The sequence below is a fragment of the Vanacampus margaritifer genome, chromosome 2 (genome assembly GCF_051991255.1).
Source record: "Vanacampus margaritifer isolate UIUO_Vmar chromosome 2, RoL_Vmar_1.0, whole genome shotgun sequence".
NCBI classification, from domain to species: domain Eukaryota; kingdom Metazoa; phylum Chordata; class Actinopteri; order Syngnathiformes; family Syngnathidae; genus Vanacampus; species Vanacampus margaritifer.
The window spans coordinates 2568322-2586862 of NC_135433.1; the positions used below are offsets into that span (position 1 = coordinate 2568322).

General features: G+C 42.2%; 1 protein-coding gene across 3 annotated transcripts; it reads right to left on the bottom strand.

Annotated features, from left to right (window-relative positions):
* Positions 1–1178: 1178 nt before the first annotated feature.
* On the bottom strand, positions 1179–15232 carry LOC144044750 (voltage-dependent calcium channel beta subunit-associated regulatory protein-like). Of its 3 annotated transcripts, none has more exons than XM_077559349.1 (11): positions 14946–15232; positions 14693–14826; positions 12012–12083; positions 9732–9877; positions 8116–8177; positions 7872–8034; positions 7550–7730; positions 7154–7267; positions 6860–7058; positions 6568–6769; positions 1179–6325 (listed from the first exon to the last, which is right to left on the bottom strand). In XM_077559349.1, the coding sequence occupies exons 3-11, from the start codon at positions 12057–12059 to the stop codon at positions 4573–4575; spliced, it is 2868 nt and encodes a 955-aa protein (XP_077415475.1). In that variant the 5' UTR covers positions 12060–12083; positions 14693–14826; positions 14946–15232; the 3' UTR covers positions 1179–4572. The 3 variants fall into 3 exon arrangements, with proteins under 3 accessions (XP_077415475.1, XP_077415473.1, XP_077415474.1); XM_077559347.1 differs by having other exon boundaries at positions 9732–9880; XM_077559348.1 differs by having other exon boundaries at positions 9732–9880; positions 14693–14866.
* Positions 15233–18541: the final 3309 nt, after the last annotated feature.

Genomic DNA, 18541 nt, shown 5'->3' on the forward strand with positions numbered 1-18541 from the left:
GTTTGAACATTAACTCTGTGCCTAAACATAGAAAAAATATTTTTATTATCATAATTATTATTAATTAATTTGTTCCATTGCCATGCTTGCCTCCATAGAAATGAATGGAAATCACAATCTGTTCCAACATCACCCCCAAAAAATCAACACAAAAACCAGAAATGGCACTTTATAAATATGATTAAGACATAATAATAATATATGGTTAATAACATTCATCTTATCTTCTAGTTTTTTTTTTAAGACTTTTAAATAACGTCACAGGCCGCAGCAAACGTTGAAATTAGTCAAGGTAACTACAAACCTTGTCTTTAAAAAAAAGAACAAACTTGAATATACAGTAATATATTTTGGCCACTTGGGGGCAGTGTAAGACTGCACTGTAGACTCAGCTCCTCCCTTGGCATCGCAGTACAGTAGTAATATTAGTCATTCTTCGCAGAGGATAAAGAATATAGACACCTGTGAGTATGGCGGACCCCCCCGCTATTCGCAGGGGTGACGGACCAGACCGGCTCACGTGTCATCAAAATCCATAACTGACGCCCACTGAAATTCATTGAGATTTTTTTTTTAAGTCCAAAAATTCTTCAAAAATCGTTGATATAAATTCTATATGCATTTTCCAATTCCATTTTTTAATCTAACCTTTTTAATTTTTAAATCTGTAAAACCTTGTCTTGTGCTGGGCAAAAATATCAGGGAAAGCCTACTAGAACACCTGAACTATATTTGGGGAATGCGTGAATAATTCCAAACGCAGTGACTATTCCCTAATGACTATTTTGGTATTTTTACTGGACAGCTAATGTCTCTTTCACAGCAAAAGATAATGTGAATATTCCAAATGTCCATCTCTGAATGAGCGGTGTGCGTCATCTTGTCCTTTAAGGTATTTCTCGTGGATGATGGGTGCATTTTCTGCATGACTCATCCTGTGCTATAAAGCGAGACGAGATGTGCGCGCTCGCCAGCGCGAGCTTCTGTACTGAAAAGAGCGACTGTATCACCCGACGTCATCCAAATTTCTATCACGCGTCGGAACGGGATGACGGATGACGAGCCATGTCCGTTCGTGTCGGAAAACATTTTCCCACGTATCTCCCTCCACTTTCACACCCATGAGCAATGTAACATGCACTTTTTTTTTTTTTTTTGCAAGTATGAGGATAACCATAGAACTGCAAATAGTATTTATTGCGCCATGGGGAAATGCTGTGACCCGCTTGGTACAATAGAAATCATGAAATAACATTTGCATGAATTTCATCATAGCATGGAAATGACCAGAGAAGCATCTTTACGACCGACTTGTTGATTTGCGAAACGATACGTACAAAGCTCAACATGTGACAGACACACACTTGTCAATTTCTCTAAATCACCAATAGTTGACAGTATTGCTATTCAAATGCTTTTGACTTCCTTCTCCATGACGTCACTCTAAGTTTTATTATACAATGGTTTACTTGTCTTTAGACTCATGTGACAATTAGGGGGGGGGGGGGGGGTGTACAGTTAGTTAAGTTTCATGGTGGTCAAAAATAATAAAATAAAGCCACAAAACTGATGATGTTCCACATTAACAAACTAAGGAAGACTTGAGTGAATGGTTTGTTCCGCAATAAGATTTTGGTTTTAATTGATGCAACTGAAATTATATAGTACAGTATGTACCCGATCAACGATGGGCTTAATAAAACCCACAGAACCTTCACATTATCAATAGTCCTGTAATACTTGTTACATTAATTTAATATTTTAACCCCCCCCCCCCTCTAATTAGTTAGTTAAAGGGGAAGTTAACCCAAATAAAATTTCTTGACAATATGTTCTATGCAGCCCCAGTAGTCAAAATATGGTATTCTGGCGGCTATAGACGTCAAAAATTCATTTGAACTATTTCTATTAGTTTCACTTTTTTTTTTTTTCATTTTTGTTAACGAGTATGAAAAAAAATGTATTGTACATTTAGAACAGATATAAAATGTGTGATTAATCGTGAGTTGACTAGTGAAGTCATGTGTGATTAATTACAATTTTAAAAAAAATAATCGCCCGATGCCCCTAATTAAAAAAAGAAGAAAAGGAAAGATTATTAAAAATTAGGGGCGTCAGACAATTAAATGTTTAATTGTAATTAATCGCATGACTTCAATAGTTAACTCACGATTAATCCAAAATTTTACATCTGTTCTAAATGTACAATAAAAAAATCTAAATTGGCACACTCCCAAAAAATTTAAACTAATAGAAATAGTCAAAATGAATTTTTGACTATTATATCAGTCAATGGCAGTGAATGAGTTAATATTGCGTTAGTGGAATATGAGCTAAGTAGCTAAATCCAGCCCTTTTTATCCATCTCAGGGGGCGGCCATTTTGCCACTTGCTGTTGACTGAAGATGACAGCACAATTGCGACGGCCAATCACAGCTCACCTGTTTTCTGAAGCTGAGCTGTGATTGGTTGTTACCTGAGCCCCGAGCAACTGTCATGTCATCTTCAGTCGACAGCAAGTGCCAAAATGGCCGCCCCCTGAGATGGATAAAAACGGCTGGATTTTGCTTCATAAATGATATTCCACAAATGTAATATTAATCAGAATGTCTTGTTTAGACTAGTGAGGTCCACTATTAAATTTTACTGTCAAGAAATGTTTAAGGTTGACGTCCCCTTTTAACATTCATTTATTAGTAAAATAATTATATATGTACATTTAGGACATATTTTTAATTTAAATAATTAATTGTAATTAAATTACATACTGAACGGGGTTTTTTTTCTAATGAGAATGAATTATTACTAAAATGAAATTTTAAAAATCAAATGTGGCCTTTGAGCACCAGTTCGAGATTGTGCAGGTAGGTGTACCTAATGGTTTGACCCGTAATGGTAATGAAAAAGTCCACGGTACAGTGGGGTTCAATTGTTGTGGTATTGCTCCGCATAGAGTTTCCTGCCAATATCAAAAATAAATCATAAAAAAAAGAAAATCCAACTGAATTCCCTTCATTGTGCAAAAATCACTCTGAGGCGCAAACACTGGCTGTGTTTAAAAGCACCTCGTTGCCAAATTCTCCTATCATGCAAACTAAAACAAGAAGGACACTTGCGGAGGATATGGTTTGTTCATGATAGAAACGGTGACATGGATGTTTCTTTTCAACAAAGTGCTTTTTGTTTTTGAAGTTGAAAACTGTACAGTTTTTCACTTACACATAGTTTCGAACATACAGTAGTAATAGTAGCATGCGGTAAACTCACAACTTGTTTCAAAATCTTTCTAAAGATGCTAAGTTCAGTTATCGTGTGCAATATGTTGGGCAGGTGAAAAGGGGGCGTCACATGTCACAGCACATGGCATCACAGTGGCGATTAAGGTCTGAGAGGAAAATGCAGGCGGCGGTTGGGCATCGGGAAGGTTGTTACGCCGCGTTCCCTCGCTAGAACGCGCTTGCAAACACACCTGTGAGGATTGTTGGGTGCAAAGAGTTGCTGGAAGGTTTACTGTAACATGAATGCTAATTTCCAATAGCCCGTCTTTGACGTTTCACATTATAGGTTAGCATTGAGCTAATGGATTCGTGTTTGATACATTTGTATGCTTTTGGTTGAATATTGTGGTGAAGGTTTTACAGTAAATTTCAACTGGGAGTGACAAAGCTGTGCCCTGTATTTTAAAAGCGTTTTTATTATTATTATTATTATTATTATTGGTTTATGTCAGGGTGACCAGACATCCTGTTTAATTGTGACAGTGCCGTTTTTTTAGCCTCGTGTCCGGACTCCCGGCGGATTTCGCCAGCCTCGTTGTTTTGTACCACTTTTACGCAGGTCCCATCCCGGCGTCCTGTTTTTTGTTTGTTTGTTTTTCCAGTCCAGTCAGCAAACCAACTGTTTGGGCCATGTGAATGTCAATCACACAGTTGTCATTCAATGATAAACCAATTAAAAAGTCATTTAACTCTTAGATTCCTTCCTATTTGCGCTCTCATTCTCATCCGCATCGAATCGTTAGCAGGCATGTTTTTGTCAAACCTAGAACTACTTCCTGCTTCCTTGTCTAAGAATCACGGGAAAGTAGTCCTACTAGCCTAATGCTGCGGTCGCCGGTCAGATCCAATGTAAGCTGAGCTTTTGTGGCGGGAGTATTTCCAATTTTACAATGTGCAACTGGCGCGATGTGACCGGCACAGAAATCTTCAATAGCTGCCGGGACCGAGCAAATTAAGATTGGATAATAGTGAGTGCATTAGCTAAAGTAATAATAACACGTTCACCAGATTGACTAGTGATTACATTTGTTGTAAATAGTTCCTAGTGAAAATTTATTGTTTGTGATTTTAAACCAAATTTTTGCGTCCTGGTTTTTTATTTTGAGAATCTGGTCAACCTAGTTTATGTCTTTCATAGTACATTTAAATGTGATACTATAAAACACTTATTGCCGTGCGGTCTGGAACATATCATTTGCGATAAATTGGGGTTCACTGTATTTGTGATGCGCCACGTCAGACTAATTTCCCCAAATTTTCATTTAGGAAAATCCGTGTTACAAGAATGATGGCGTTACTTGGGGCTGTGGTCAGGCGAGGCGGTGTACGAGGCAGCGAGTACGCTCTGGTTTCCTCCCTGGCCGAGCTCGGGTCTGCGCAGGCCGCCGTAGAGCCGCTCTTCCACCGCCGCCGCCAGTTTGTCCGTCAGGCTGCAGGAGGGGCTGCTGTTGTTGTTCCTGTTGTCAACTCGAGGGTCCATGCAGCGTGCAGGCCCGGCGGCGGGCTGCCGGCCGCTTGTGCTTTTTGTGTCGGAAGAAGTTTGCGGGCTGCCGTCCTGGCCGCTGGCAGTCACGTTGGTTCGAATCTCTGAGGCGCCTCCGTCGGCGGATGTCGTGACCTCTGTGCTCTCTTTGGCTGCCTCCTCGCAGGCCGCAATCTCGCTGGCTTCTTCATCGGCCGCGCTGGCGATGCGCGACAGTGTGCTGTGGTACCGGGTGTCCAGAGGGTAACCGGCGCTGTCGCCTCTCGGCAGCGGAGTGAAGCGCTGCCTCTCCAGAGACGGCGAGTAGCGACCGCCGGCCCCCGATCCGGGGTCGCTGTATTGCTTGTGTCTCTGCCACTGCTTGCGCAGGTGCACTCTGGAGCGATGCCTGGTTCGAAAAGGCGAGTCCGGCTGGTCAAACCTCGGGTCGTGTCGGAGGAACTCGTTGAAAAGAGCGTCCGTCTTCTCGTCGATGCTGTAGTCGCGGCGGTGCAGACGAGGTCGGTGAGGACTGGAGGGCTGCGAGGTGGGCTTCAGCAGCTGAGACGATATGTGCGACAGAACTTCTTGTTTCTGAGGATGAAGCGGTTTAACGAGGGGATGCGGTTCTTGGAGCGAGAGACTACCCTTGTGTTTCTCCTCTGTGCTTTCGGTTAAATCGTCTTCCAGCTCTTCCAGGAACAACCTGGTGTCTGTGCTCTCGCACACGGAACCTTTTCTCCCTGAGCTTGTGAAGAACAACCTCCTCTCTGAGGCCGTCTTCCCGCGAGGGGCTGCTGGCGTCCCAAAAATGCGCATCTCCTCCGGCCCCTTGGATGGCGTTTCAATCGAGGCGTAGCCGCTATCCATCTGAAGAAGCTTGCGGTTACCCGCCTCCCCTTCGCCGTCAACTCCGTTCCCCGTCTCGCTGGCCCCACCCGATGCCCCTCTGATGCCTCCCTCCATCGCCTCGCCTTCTGCTTCGGGCTCATCGTCCAGGTCTTGGGACAAGCGGCTGTCCAGCTGCCCGGTCCGGGCTCCGGCACAGCCCGGTGACGAGACGCTTTCGGCATCGCTACGGATGGACTCGCGGTCGGTGCTGCTCTGGTCCGAGGAGGCGTATTGCTCCAGGGAGGCTCGCAAGCTCCAGATGTCTCTGTAGAGAGATGGTTGAGCCTCCAAGGTCTCCTGCCGAAACCCGAATGACAGAGAAGAACCTGAATCTGCCCTTGGTCTATTCCCAACTCCAAACAGCGTTTCTTCTCCTTCATCTGCATCCATCTCACAGTTTTGCCTCAGATCCGATGTTGCGCCATCTGGAGTTATCCTGGGCGAGTCTTCAAATTGAACAACGTTGACTTCCTGCCGTGGCGGGAACAAGTTGTCCTCCTGTAGAGGATCCGTGTCAAGCCTACCACCGTCTGTCCTTGTGACTGCATCTGGTTTTAATCCTTCTTCTACTCCTGATTGGCTGCCCGAGATGCTCTCTTGTCTCTGGTTGGAGCAATCATCTGTTTGCCAAGGTGGTTCTTCTCCCCTGCTGCTGCCATCGCTGACCTCCACCACCACCGCCTCCAGATTTAACCTGAACACAAGTCAGAACAAGTTTGTTTAATCAAGAACTGCAAAGGTGGGGGACTGGAGTTGTAGGACTTCACTCGATGTTAAGGACTTGGGACTTGCTGGGCTAAATTTTGTGAAGAAGAAACCTATGAAAGTAACGACTTTCTTCAAATTTAGTGGCAACTACTTAATTCCGCCATGAGACTTTGGACTTGCCCATATGTGACTTCCTCAACCTCTGCTGTGTTGTATGAACAAAATTACCTGTGGAAGAAGACCGAGGTGTTGTGACCCACGGAAGGTTGAGACAGAGACTCGGCAGACAGAGACTGGAGGCCGCTGGTCTGACTTGGAGTTTGAGGGAAAGACTCCGTTCCACCATTTCGGAGAGAAGAGTCGTCGTCTGTATGGTCAGTGGTTTCACTTGCAGCTCTCTGTCTCTGGAAGGGTCTTCTCTTCGGGGATCCTGGTAGACCATCCCATGAAACGATACATGACTACTTTTTAAAAATGCTCACTCCGGGGACCACTTTAATGGTAACACTTCCTCACAAACCTTTGGCATCGAGACTGGTGGCTCGGTGGCTCCTATCGAACTTCCATCGCTTGAAATAGGGCGCGGCTCCCTCCAGACTGGTGTGGCGCCGCAATTTTGTCAAGAACTGTAAAACTGAAGTCTGGCCGGGAACATGGGTGGTCTCGCCCCGCATCATGTGTTCACTCTGCGCGTCAACTCTGCCTCCAAGAGCCTCCAACTGACCGGCGCAATGAAGAGAAAGAAAGTTTGCGAATCGATGCTAGTTGACGCTCAGTGACTGATAATGACGATGCCAGTCAGATGCCCGCTCACCGTCAGAGAGCCTCGTCTGGGAATCTGGTCCAGGACGATGGAGTGATGTGTGTCTCCTGGCAGGCCTCCGCTAAGGCTTTGACCCAACCAGTCAGACACTCGTCCCTCAGTCGGCTGGGAGAGAAAGAGTACATATTCATGTCAGAATTTGGTGTATAAAAAAAAGCCGATTTATTTTATTTTTTTCTTCCGCAAATTCTGTTTTGCAACAAGTGACCCATTTGTGGGAGTTTTCTACAAGTTCTCCGGTTTCCACGTCTCAGAAAATTGCATGTTAGCTGATTGACTTTGAGTGAGAGGTGTGACGGGGTACACCCGGGATCGGTCGCAAGTCGATTGGTTAGGGCTTGTTCATCTGAAATTCAGCAAAATTAAGGTGCGATGGATCCCAATTACCTGGTAGATGGTGAGGGGAAGTTTGGGATTCGGCGCTTCACTAATGTTGACAGAACTGCTCTCAGTTGAGTCACACTCCATGATGGTGAGGATCTTCAGGTCACATGGGGCCGGCGGCAGGTGGAGGTGAGTCAGCCGAGCTTTTTTCAGGTGGTGAAAATCCCCCTCGGTCAGAGTGTATCTGAAAATGTCAAGCCAAATCATCTGAGATCAATCATTCCAAACAAATTAGCCAATTTCTAGCCAATTTTAATCAGAGATGATTTTAGATGTCCCACATATTGTCCTAAATGAGTGTATCAAGAGCTGATTTCTATCGCACCTGCGTCCTTTGTCCTCCGTCATCCTCTCCTGTTGGTACAGAGCGGACTCGTTGAAGGAGACCCTGCGAGCCGTCAGCCCGGTGGAAACGAACCTCTCGGACTCGCCGTCGTGGCAGCTGCAAGCCGAGAGAGCGTCCGTCTCGTCCAGTCGGATGGTGATCTCTGAGTGACGCAATTGGCGGGAAGAAGAGTGATGACGCATGAGCGAGGACATGTGGAAATCGTGACTGCGTGACCTCTGACCTTGGGTGGGCTGAGAATCGTCAACGTAAGTCGTGTTTGTCTTCTCGGGGTCATCACTCGCTCTGGAAAGGAAACCAATACTTGGTCACCACATACTGGGGGGGGGGGGGTGGTTCATGTCGCTTTGTCTTCCGTTCCGGTGTTGTCAATGTCCAATGAAAAGCACGGGTTTGGTGAATTTTGTGTTTTTTATTCCATTTAGTGGAAGAGCATTTAAGTCTTGAAAAAATGCATCATTGACGTATATAGCCGTCAATGGCAGTGAATGAGTTAATTGTTCTGTTTGTCATTTTCCGCTGCTGGCATAAATAGATGGAAGAAGACGTATAATAATTTGGGATTTTTCATTATAGTTCGTAAATTCAGTTACTTTTAATTAGTTTTTAGAGCAGGTTAGTTAGTTAGTTAGTTTGGGGGGTTCTCCAAAATGCTTCAAATTAGTTTTATTTATATTAGGGATGGGTGTGTACCAATACCGGTATTGGGCTAATACTGGCCTTATTTCAAGGTATCGGGTACTTGTGAAGAATGCCAACAAAATGTAGCCCATTTTTTCTGCTGGGCAAAATTGATTTTTTTGCTGATTTTGACTCTTTTCCCACATAAGAACAACATGGACATTTTTTTTTATCACGTTTTTTGTTGTTATAGTGGACGCCGGGATAATATGGCTCTAAAGCTTATATGCAACATTTTTAACATGGACATCATGCAAATCAACTTGCAATTGTGATTGGTTAGTTAAGATTCAATCATGAACCGGAAGTGTTGACATTATCCAAATTATGCGTTTTATTAGTTTAGACACGCGAACATGTCATGTCCACTGGGCCATCTATGAGTCTGAAGGGGTTGGTTAAGGCAAAAAAAAAAAAAAGTTTGACCCATTGGTGAAAAAAAGGTCTTGTTGGACCATTATCTGTCATTATGTTCATTAAAATTGTATTTATCATAAGTTTTGGTGGGATCGGTATTAACAAGCACTCAAGAGTGAATATTCGTATGGTATCAACCTAAAAAAAAAACGGTTAGAACCTCCCGAAGTTTTTTTTGTTTTTGTTTTAGTTTTAATCTTTTTACTTTTTAATATAAGAAGAATTTGTCCAGTGCGAGACCAAAAAAAAAGGTCACTAAATATTGTGTAATGTAATAAATTACAATCCCCAAACAACTGTTCAAACTTCCTTCTGTAAAGTGGCAAATATAAATACATTTAAAATGAAAACCAAAAGCTCATATGAGATATTAATTTACAAAGATGAAAATGAAGGGCATTGTGTTGCTATAATGATCGTTAGTTTTATAAACAAAATGTAGTTTCAGTTCTCTCCCTTTTTTTTTTTTAAGCACTCGTTTTCATTTCTGGTCACAAAATTTAATATTTTAGTCAATTTTTGTTAGTTTTCATGAACTAAAATAAACTATAAAATGAACATTGTCTTGATCTGTGAATTGAAAAGGAACACAAGAAAGCTCTTCTAATCATTTCCACCTCAGTGTTTGCCTAATTCGTTACCTTTGGATGATAAATTGTTAAAAAAGCCACAATGGACAAGAGAGCATATTGTCATTTAGCTGGTATTTTTCAGTGTAAAGTGTAAATGTGGCGAACCCACCTGGAGTAGCGTCTCCCACCCATGCAGCAGCGGTGGCAGAAGAGCAGCAGCAGGGAGAGCAGCACCAGCATCCCGCCGGCGAAGACGCTCAGCAGCACCAAAAGCAGCACATAATTTTCCACCTGGCCCGCCGACAGAGGCGCATCCTGCTGGGAGAAACCGGCAGCACTACTTTTATTCCTCAGCGACTGTACGCGAGTACTTCCACTTGATGCTGTGCTCGGATGAAGACCTTCTATTTTGGAATTGGCATATTTGATTTTTTTTTTTTTAAATACATTTTAAAGCCCAAGCGCTACCACATAGCAGAAATGGCAAAAATTATAATATAATATCTATAAAATATATATATAATTGCCTACAGATGCCACAAAATGGTGGCACGGGACTACTGTTGTTGAAATGAAGCTCCTCAATTCACTTCCTTTGTAACAAGATGCCACCAGATGGCGCCAAAGTGATACTTTTTTTTTACATTTGATGGCGCTTAGGAGGATAAAGCTTTAAAAAAAAAAAAAAAAAAAAAACATTGCATATTAAATTGCAATGTTGATGGGGGGGGGGTCACAATCAGATTATTTTTCAAAATGGCACGCTTTGTTTTTTTTGGACTGCATTAGTCAAACCGCAACAGTACAGTAACGGATTCTTCCCCTGCGCTCGGAATCTCTTTGTGTCAATAGTGGGTCGGCTAAACGGCGTATTATTCAATAAGGATTAGAATGAACAGTGAGGAGTTGCTCGCCGGTCACAGTCATTCTTATCCCCAGACCGACCGGCACGTTTAAAGAGACGGCACTCGTTCATCTCCGATGAATACGTGTTGGCTGAGCGAGCCCGCGGACGCTAATCGAAACGTCAGCCAGAGCCTTAATTCCATTTTCGAGCGCTTTTCAAAGAGTGGGGAAATGAGGCCTCCGAAGGCTAAAAATGGAAACGGAGGAGGAGGATGCATAGTAGACCCGCATGAGCAATTCCCGCAGCAGCGAGCTCAGCCAACGTCCTGCATCTGTTGTGATGTCACGTTCCCCAGAGGCTGCAAGTGAACCGGCTTACCGTACTGGGGGAGTACAACTTGAAGATTTAGCTCTTGCAATGTTTAAAGAATCGCAATAGAAGATCCTCTTTGTTATCTGTTCTCTTTTCCCAGAAATGAGAAAGTTAATAAGTTTATTTTATTTATCTAAGACGTCTAGTTTCTGTTCGTCAGAAACCCGTTTTTTGAAAGTTCAAGGACGAGCTAGTATACTGGGAGAAAGTAATCAGATTTTGTACTTGCGAGGGGGGGGAGAGGCGTTTTCTAATAAAAGTCCCGTGTCTGAGAGAGACGACACACATTTGGACAGAAACATGGCTTGGTGTAATTCCTTTGTGTCATCAGAAGCTTCTGATTAAAAAACCTTGCAAGGACCCTCTTCACGAGATCTCAACTCTGATTTATTTGAACACGCAAAAGATTACAAAAACAGGAAATCTAACAAAGCCTGTCAAATGATGTAGAATGATTTGGAATCAGTGGTGGCAAATCCAAGTCCAGAAAGTAAAAACCCTGCCACAGTTTTGCTTTAGCCCCAGGAGCTAGCTAGATAGCTAGCTATGTAGCTAACATCACGGGCTAAAGCCAAACTGTGGCACGGTTTCTAGCTAGCTAGCTAGCTAGCTATCATCAGGGGCTAAAGCCAAACTGTGGCAGGGTTTCTAGCTAGCTAGCTAGCTATCATCGGGGGCTAAAGCCAAACTGTGGCAGGGTTTCTAGCTAGCTAGCTAGCTAGCTATCATCAGGGGCTAAAGCCAAACTGTGGCAGGGTTTCTAGCTAGCTAGCTTACATTTTGGCTTTTATGTTGATATTTTAAAAACATTTTGTGGTAGGAATGAGTTGAACAGTTTGAATCGGTCAAAAATAGAAGTAATTAAAAAAAAAAAAGTAATAAGAATTGTGGAAATTAGAGGGGGGGGTGTTATATTATATGGCTTTTATTTTGAAATTTATAATAATGATAATATAAAATAGCACTCTATAAAATTGTACTTAATGGCAGTAAAAACTTAATCAAATTGCGTATAAAGAATTAAACAATTTTGTGCCTCAATTCATTGTGATTGTGCAGCTCCATTTGCTGTGCAACACCTTGACCACCTGGGGGCAGTATAATACAGACATACACATGAAGATGTTCACATTAATATTTGTCTCTTTGCAGCGGATCAAGAATATATTTTATGTCTGCCAATAACAACAAAACAAAAACATGTTGTGTTTGAGTGTGTGCGTTCCTCACAGTCGAGTTCTCCGTCAGACTTGTCAGAGCGGGCGAATCATTGCTCATGGTCCAGGCGAGCGTGAGCCAAGCCTGCATAAGAAGACCACCAAAGTCAGACAAAAAGCAATCTCAGGTGGCGTTGTGGCGTTCATGACGTCATTGTGACACATCGGCAGGTGCTCAAATGTCAAATTATTGGTTTGAAAATGATCAGAATGTACTGGCAGCAGTGACATGTTGTGACAGGCAGCGCAATTAATTGCTCTTCCACTAGATGGCAGAAGGTCCAGTGTAGCTGCGCATCCATCAGTTTCAGTCATAGAACAAGATGAGCGCTAAACAAACGTAAATGTTACACGGACATTTAGGAGTCAATTGACACAACATCGTTATTTCAATATCCATCTCAATATCGTATATAAATCTAATGTGTCTATCTGACATACTCACTGTTTACTTGGCATTTAATCTAATAATACCCGACTGACCCAGACCTGTCTCTTATCCAGCTAGCTTTTATAGCTAATGCTAATACTTTCTACAATCTATTTATATCGATGTACTGTAATGAAAAGTGGTTTGCTAAAATTACTAAAAGGTCAGGTTTTGGGATATATTGGTTATAAATATATCCATTTGCGTGCAGCATAACAGCTAAATGCTGACTCACCATGCTTGCTTTGAACTCTGGACTCCACTAATTGACCCTGCTGACCTCAGAGCCCGACTGGTTTTATAATAGGTGGCGGCCTCTCTGCATGTGCATTTTATCCAGAAAATATTGAACAAAGGTCAATTTTTGGTCTGCTGTAGATTTGTGATTGCTTAGGGTGGCCACCACCCAAGCAGATGGACCAGCGAGTACAGGATGATTGGATTACAACCATTTTTGGGTGATTATGTCAACGCCGTCCTGATCCAAATCCCCTGCACAGGCGGCGATAAACGAACGCCCCGGGGCAATTATCACAAGGACGGATTTTGTGTTTTTCTGCAAAGCTGTTATCTCTGATTACAGTCATTCCCGGCCCTACAAATAATTACAATAAAAGGCTTCCCAGCAATCGCATGGGGACGCATCCACATGCATGATTAGGGGATTAAGACCTCCCTACTTCCTGAAAAAATGTTATCGCTAATGGATTTGCATCAGACAGGTGCATTTGCACTGACTTTCACTTTTGAGGATGTACGTTATGGAAACAAAAAAACACAAAAAAAAAATGATGATTTGGTGAAATATCTGTCAAGTGAACCTTTCCATGTTTCTATGACTGTGAGACAGGATGAGGCAGAAGCACTCGCAACACAACGTTATGTGCACGTCAAGTCCAAACGCACACGCATCAGCTAACTGCTGCACATTCTGCAGCCATGTGACTCAGACCGTATTTTATGTAATATCTCGTACATACCAGCAGTGCTCAGGTAGCCGTGTGATGGACGAAGACGCGCACACACACACAAAATTGACGACACACTACTGGTTTAGTAGGATTTTTGAAAGAATAAAAAATATAATTTTCACAGGGAAAAAACATCCGATTTTTTAAAAAAGAAAAGGGGTTTAAAAAAAAAAGAACAAAAACGTGTTTTCAAGAAAAATATTTTCAAGAGAATTTTTATTTTTATCATAGTCATAATTTTGTGTGTTGTATTTTGAGGGGGGGGATCCTTAAAAATATTTTTTGTAGAACATTCGGGGGGAAGCAAAATAGGAAATAAAGTCATGTGTCCAAATTAAAAGGAAAATAAGTCATATTTGAATTTAATAATAATTAATTATAAAAAAAAAATGTTACGTTTTGTGTGAAAGTCATATTTTAAATAAAAAAATAAAAATACTAATCAAGAAAAGGTAATATTGTGGGAGGAATAAGTTAAACTTTTCAAAAACTTAAGTGGGGGGGGTTAGTAAAAAAAAAAAGTGGCTTTGTTCAAGAAAAAATGTGTTTCTGTATAATTTTCTATGGGAAATTTGTTATTTTTTTCAAGGAAAAAATGTCCTTTAAAAAATAATAATCTTGGCTTAAAGTTAGAATGTTGCCTTTTGTTGGATTTTTCAGTGGAAAAGGGTGGATTTGTTTTAAGGAAAAAAATGCGTTCACCTTGCAAGGATAAAATCATGTTGTTTTTTTCAACAGGATTTTTTTGGTGTGTGAATATTTTTGTAGAATAGAGAAACCACCACCCACCCCCAAAAAAGGGGGGGGGGGAATATACAGTATATAGTTTGTTTGTTTTTAAGCATCAGTAGGTTAAGTCATCATTTCTTTAAAAACAAAACAAAAAGTTGTATATATTTCAAAATAGGTAGTCTATTTGGTGGAGATTATTATTATTATTGTTTTTTTTTTTTTTTTTTTAAGTATCTTTGTTCACCCGTCTATTTCAGCGACATATAGTGACCGGCAGACTGATGAAATGCTTTTCTACTAGATGGCAGAAAGTGCAATTCTCCCATAAGAGCCGTGTATTCTAATTTGAATGATAATTTCATTATATGCACTTTTTGTGCCATTTTTGTTGGTGTTATGTCTATAAATAAGTGTCTTGTCTCAATAAAGCTTGGCAGACACTCTCGTGATGTTTGCAGCAGTTGTGCATTAAGTGGGTCGGGTGGGTGCTAACACACGCACACACGCACACGCACACGGTCACTTTTGACAAAATGTATCTTTATGTGTGTTGCATCTTACGTTCTAAACAGAAGGTGTTGACGTCGCTTCCCTCCGCCGGGCTGTGACTACACGGAGACCCTCGCCATCCTCATCCTCATCTTCATCCTCATCCACTCTCCCGCGTCCCACATGCCCCGCTGCTCCCAGCCCGCCTGCGTGGGAACAAATCACGGCCGGCGCGATCATCCACCACTGCACGGCCGCCAAACATCTTCTTACGTAATCACACCATATAGTATCACGTCATCATCATCATCATCGTCATCATCACCTCGCCTGCGTGCGCGCCAAACGGCGGTGGTCGTGGTGGTGGGGGTCCTTCTCGGTAAACTCGGGGCTGATCCGCGGGGACTCACCGAGCCGAAGGTTCCGGTCCAGCCTGCCCCACGTCTGCATCCTTGAATCAGGGGGCAGCTCGGAGTTATGAATGAAAAGCGCTCGCCATTGGACACGCCCACACGGCCCGCCCGTCCCTGCTTCCGACGCACCACGTGACCGGCCCTGACGCGACTGCTGCTGCTGTTGATGATGATGATGACGATGATGCGAGATGGCGGAGACTCCCAATGCAAGCGCCCAACCCAAGACACCCCGCACCTCCCGCCACGCCGACCCCCTCCATTCACAGTTTGCTGCCATCCATTCATCGTCTAAATCGATTAGTGGCCTCTCGAAGGAGCTGTAATTAATTCAGTGCTGTCTTTAAATGCATTTATTTATGTATTTATTTATTTGACGTCTACTTGGTTCTTCATCATTCATTCATTCATTCATTAGCGTGACGAACGTCATCGTGTGAATAAGACGTTATTGTAGTTTGACATTGCACCACACGGTGGCAGCATTGTGCCGTCAGCAGTCAGCCACAGTCTCCATTTGGGTCCGCTAGGCAAACATTTCAATTTGGGGTCCATTATTATTGATTATAAGTATTGATTATTCATTGCAACAAAAAAAATTATACTGTACAGTAATTAATCAAAAATTAATATTTATTTATTTATTTTTTTTTTTATTGTTTATTTATTTATTGTTTATTTGTTTATTATTTGGGCCGTCAAAATGAAAGCGTTAACTCTGGAGATTAATTCATATATAATTTTGACCATAGATTAGCCTTTAGCGTGACAGTGGATGGCTACGTTTAAGGTAGCACAGGTTGTGTTGGAGCAATAAACATAATTTCACGCATTAATTGACTCACCAGCCAATCACTGGGCACATATAGACACATGTCTATTTACACACCCATTTACATCTAACGGACAATTTTGTCGTCAGTAAAACTAGAAGATACAAAACTCCACACAGGTGAGCTGGAGCCCAGATTCGAGCCCGTATTTTTGAAGTATTTCTCGACAACATGTGTTGATTATGTACAATCACAAATCAAACTCCTTTTGTAAGACTGATCGACTAAAACGGATTCAGATTGTTGTTCCATTTTTACATTTCTTTTGTGCAAATTTTGTTGGCTCTGAGAATTTTCCAGCTCTGAGGTTCGATATGCCAGAAGATTCGGCACATCTGGGGGGGGGGGGGGGGACCGATGGCAGACAGCCCAAGGAGAGGTGGGAGGAATGTAAAGGAGAAGAGAAACACACTGTCCGTGTACGTGTATGTGTCTCTGCCCCAACAGCTCTGACGTCAGAGCTGCGCGTGTGCATGCTCCGGAGAGCAGGACATCCTGTGGAATTGTTTTTGGCGAGACCTTGAGAATGTGAAATAGCTCAAGCCCTCCCTTCTCACAAGCTACCTGTGCTGTGCACATTTGCAAGTGCGCGTGAGTGTGCTCTACTCGCACCGTGCGTGGAGGCGCTCAAAACGTCACTCAAAAACGTCACAGTCGCAAGGGCATTCGTGAGAATGCAACGTGCCTTTTGATTGCCAATTGGTGTGGATGTGAACAATAAGAAGGGTAGGTAGGCGATATTGGAGCGAGGGAAGATGTGACGCAGACCGGAAAAGGCGGGGGTGTGAGTGGGTGTGCCTATTTTTAGCCCCAGTGAGGAGCCGCGGCCACACACGTCTTCGTCGCATTTGTATTCCCTGGCAGGCTGCGTGCATCACGTGACAGGTGCAGCCCCAAGCCCGGCTGCATGCGCACCAGAGATGGGACGTGAATGCTAAGGAGGCAGCAGGGGAAGACGACAGAGGCGGTTTGCACAATCCAAACAGCACGACTGTTCTCGCCGTCTTAACGATCAAGTGAAATGTCAACACTCTTGTTTGCCGGTGCATGGAATAAATCACGTTGTGGTTTTCTTACAAGGACACCACACACCGAGATCATATTGCTATTTTACTATTTACCCCGGCTCGTGTTGACAATGCCAATCAGATGTCAGAGTCTATAATCCGACCGGGGACTTTCAGAATCAGAAATGCTGGCACGTCTTTAAGTGTATGAACAATGCTAGCATGGTGGCTAATTGGTTAGCATGTACTGGATACTGGATTGGCACATGTTCGCCGATGTGGATTTTTTGGAGTGCCATCCGTCACAACAACCACTTTTCCAAGTCAACATATATATACACCTTTTTGGAGGGCACAAATTGAACTCATTCACTGCCATTGACGGCTTTCGACGTCAAACATTCATTTGAACTATTTGTATTAGTTTACCATTTGTTCCCACTTTTGTTAACGAGAGTATGAAAACCTAGATTTTTTTTACTGTATTAGAACAGATATAAAATTTGTGATTAATCGTGAGTTAACTAGTGAAGTCATGCAATTAATTACGATAAAAAAACATTTTTTTAATAATCTTTTGTTTAAAAAAAAGATTATTAAAAATAAGGGGCATCAGGCGATTAAAATTTGTAATCGTAATTAACCGCATGACTTCACTAGTTAACTCACGATTAATCACAAATTTTATATCTGTTCTAAATGTACCAAAAAAATCCAGATTTTCTTACTCTTGTTAACAAAAATGGAAAAAAAGTTAAACTAATAGAAATAGTTACATTTTTTTTTTAAGTCTATAGCTGTCAATGGCAGTGAATGAGTTAATAACTCCTCATGCACTTCAAACGAGCTGTCGACGGTTCGTGTGGAGAGACAACAAAAATGCTTTTGTTTGTGTACTTTTGAGATCAGTGTTGTAGTGGCAACTTAAGTTTTGTTTATGGCTGAGAAGCAAACTAGCTAGATGGCTTTACATTTAAATTCAGTGAACGTATACTGTAATTTGCTTCCTATTATACCAGAAAAACACAAATTTTCTGGGCTTATAAGGCGAGAAGCCAAGACACGCTCTCTCTTCTTCTCTGATGCACAACTACAGTCTTGGGGTTGGAGGCGCTGGGGAGCAATGTCTGTCATCTAGTGGTGAACACTGATATTACAGCTTGAAACTGATCGGCTGTTGTAAAAAAAATTATTTTCAAAAATTAAAGATGCTGAATGCAGAAAATTCCAGGGGGGGGGGGGGGGCAGTTTTTTGATTAGGTAATAAAAACAAACACAAAAGCAAAATCTGGTTTAGAATGGGGGCAGGGGGTCAATGAAAATAGTATCTTAATTGATTTAAAAAATATATATTTTATTATATATTGCTGGTGTCGGGCCAAACCCTTGTACTTCCAAAATGGTCCCGTTTCGGGAGACCCCATAAAAGGGCAAGGCTGTTCAACCATTAACGTTGCATCAGTAGAGCAAGCCATTTTCAACACTTAAGATAATTCAATAATTCGGAAAAATGACATCTACACATGTGGACTGAACAAAAGTATATAACATTCTTATTATATATATATATAATTATATATATATGTATAATTGTTGGGGGGGGGGGGGGGTTGCTTAATTGTGACTTATGAGATTTTGGCGCCAGTGATATATTTTATTCTATTTTAA

Bases quoted from the DNA above. Each gene is read 5' to 3' on its own strand.
- LOC144044750 (XM_077559347.1), bottom strand. From the start codon at position 12,059: ATGAGCAATGATTCGCCCGCTCTGACAAGTCTGACGGAGAACTCGACT. The intron at 8,035-8,115 runs GTCAGAGGTCAC...TGCGTCACTCAG, and splicing joins CGATTCTCAGCCCACCCAAG to AGATCACCATCCGACTGGAC. The intron at 7,059-7,153 runs GTGAGCGGGCAT...TGCGCCGGTCAG, and splicing joins CCAGACGAGGCTCTCTGACG to TTGGAGGCTCTTGGAGGCAG.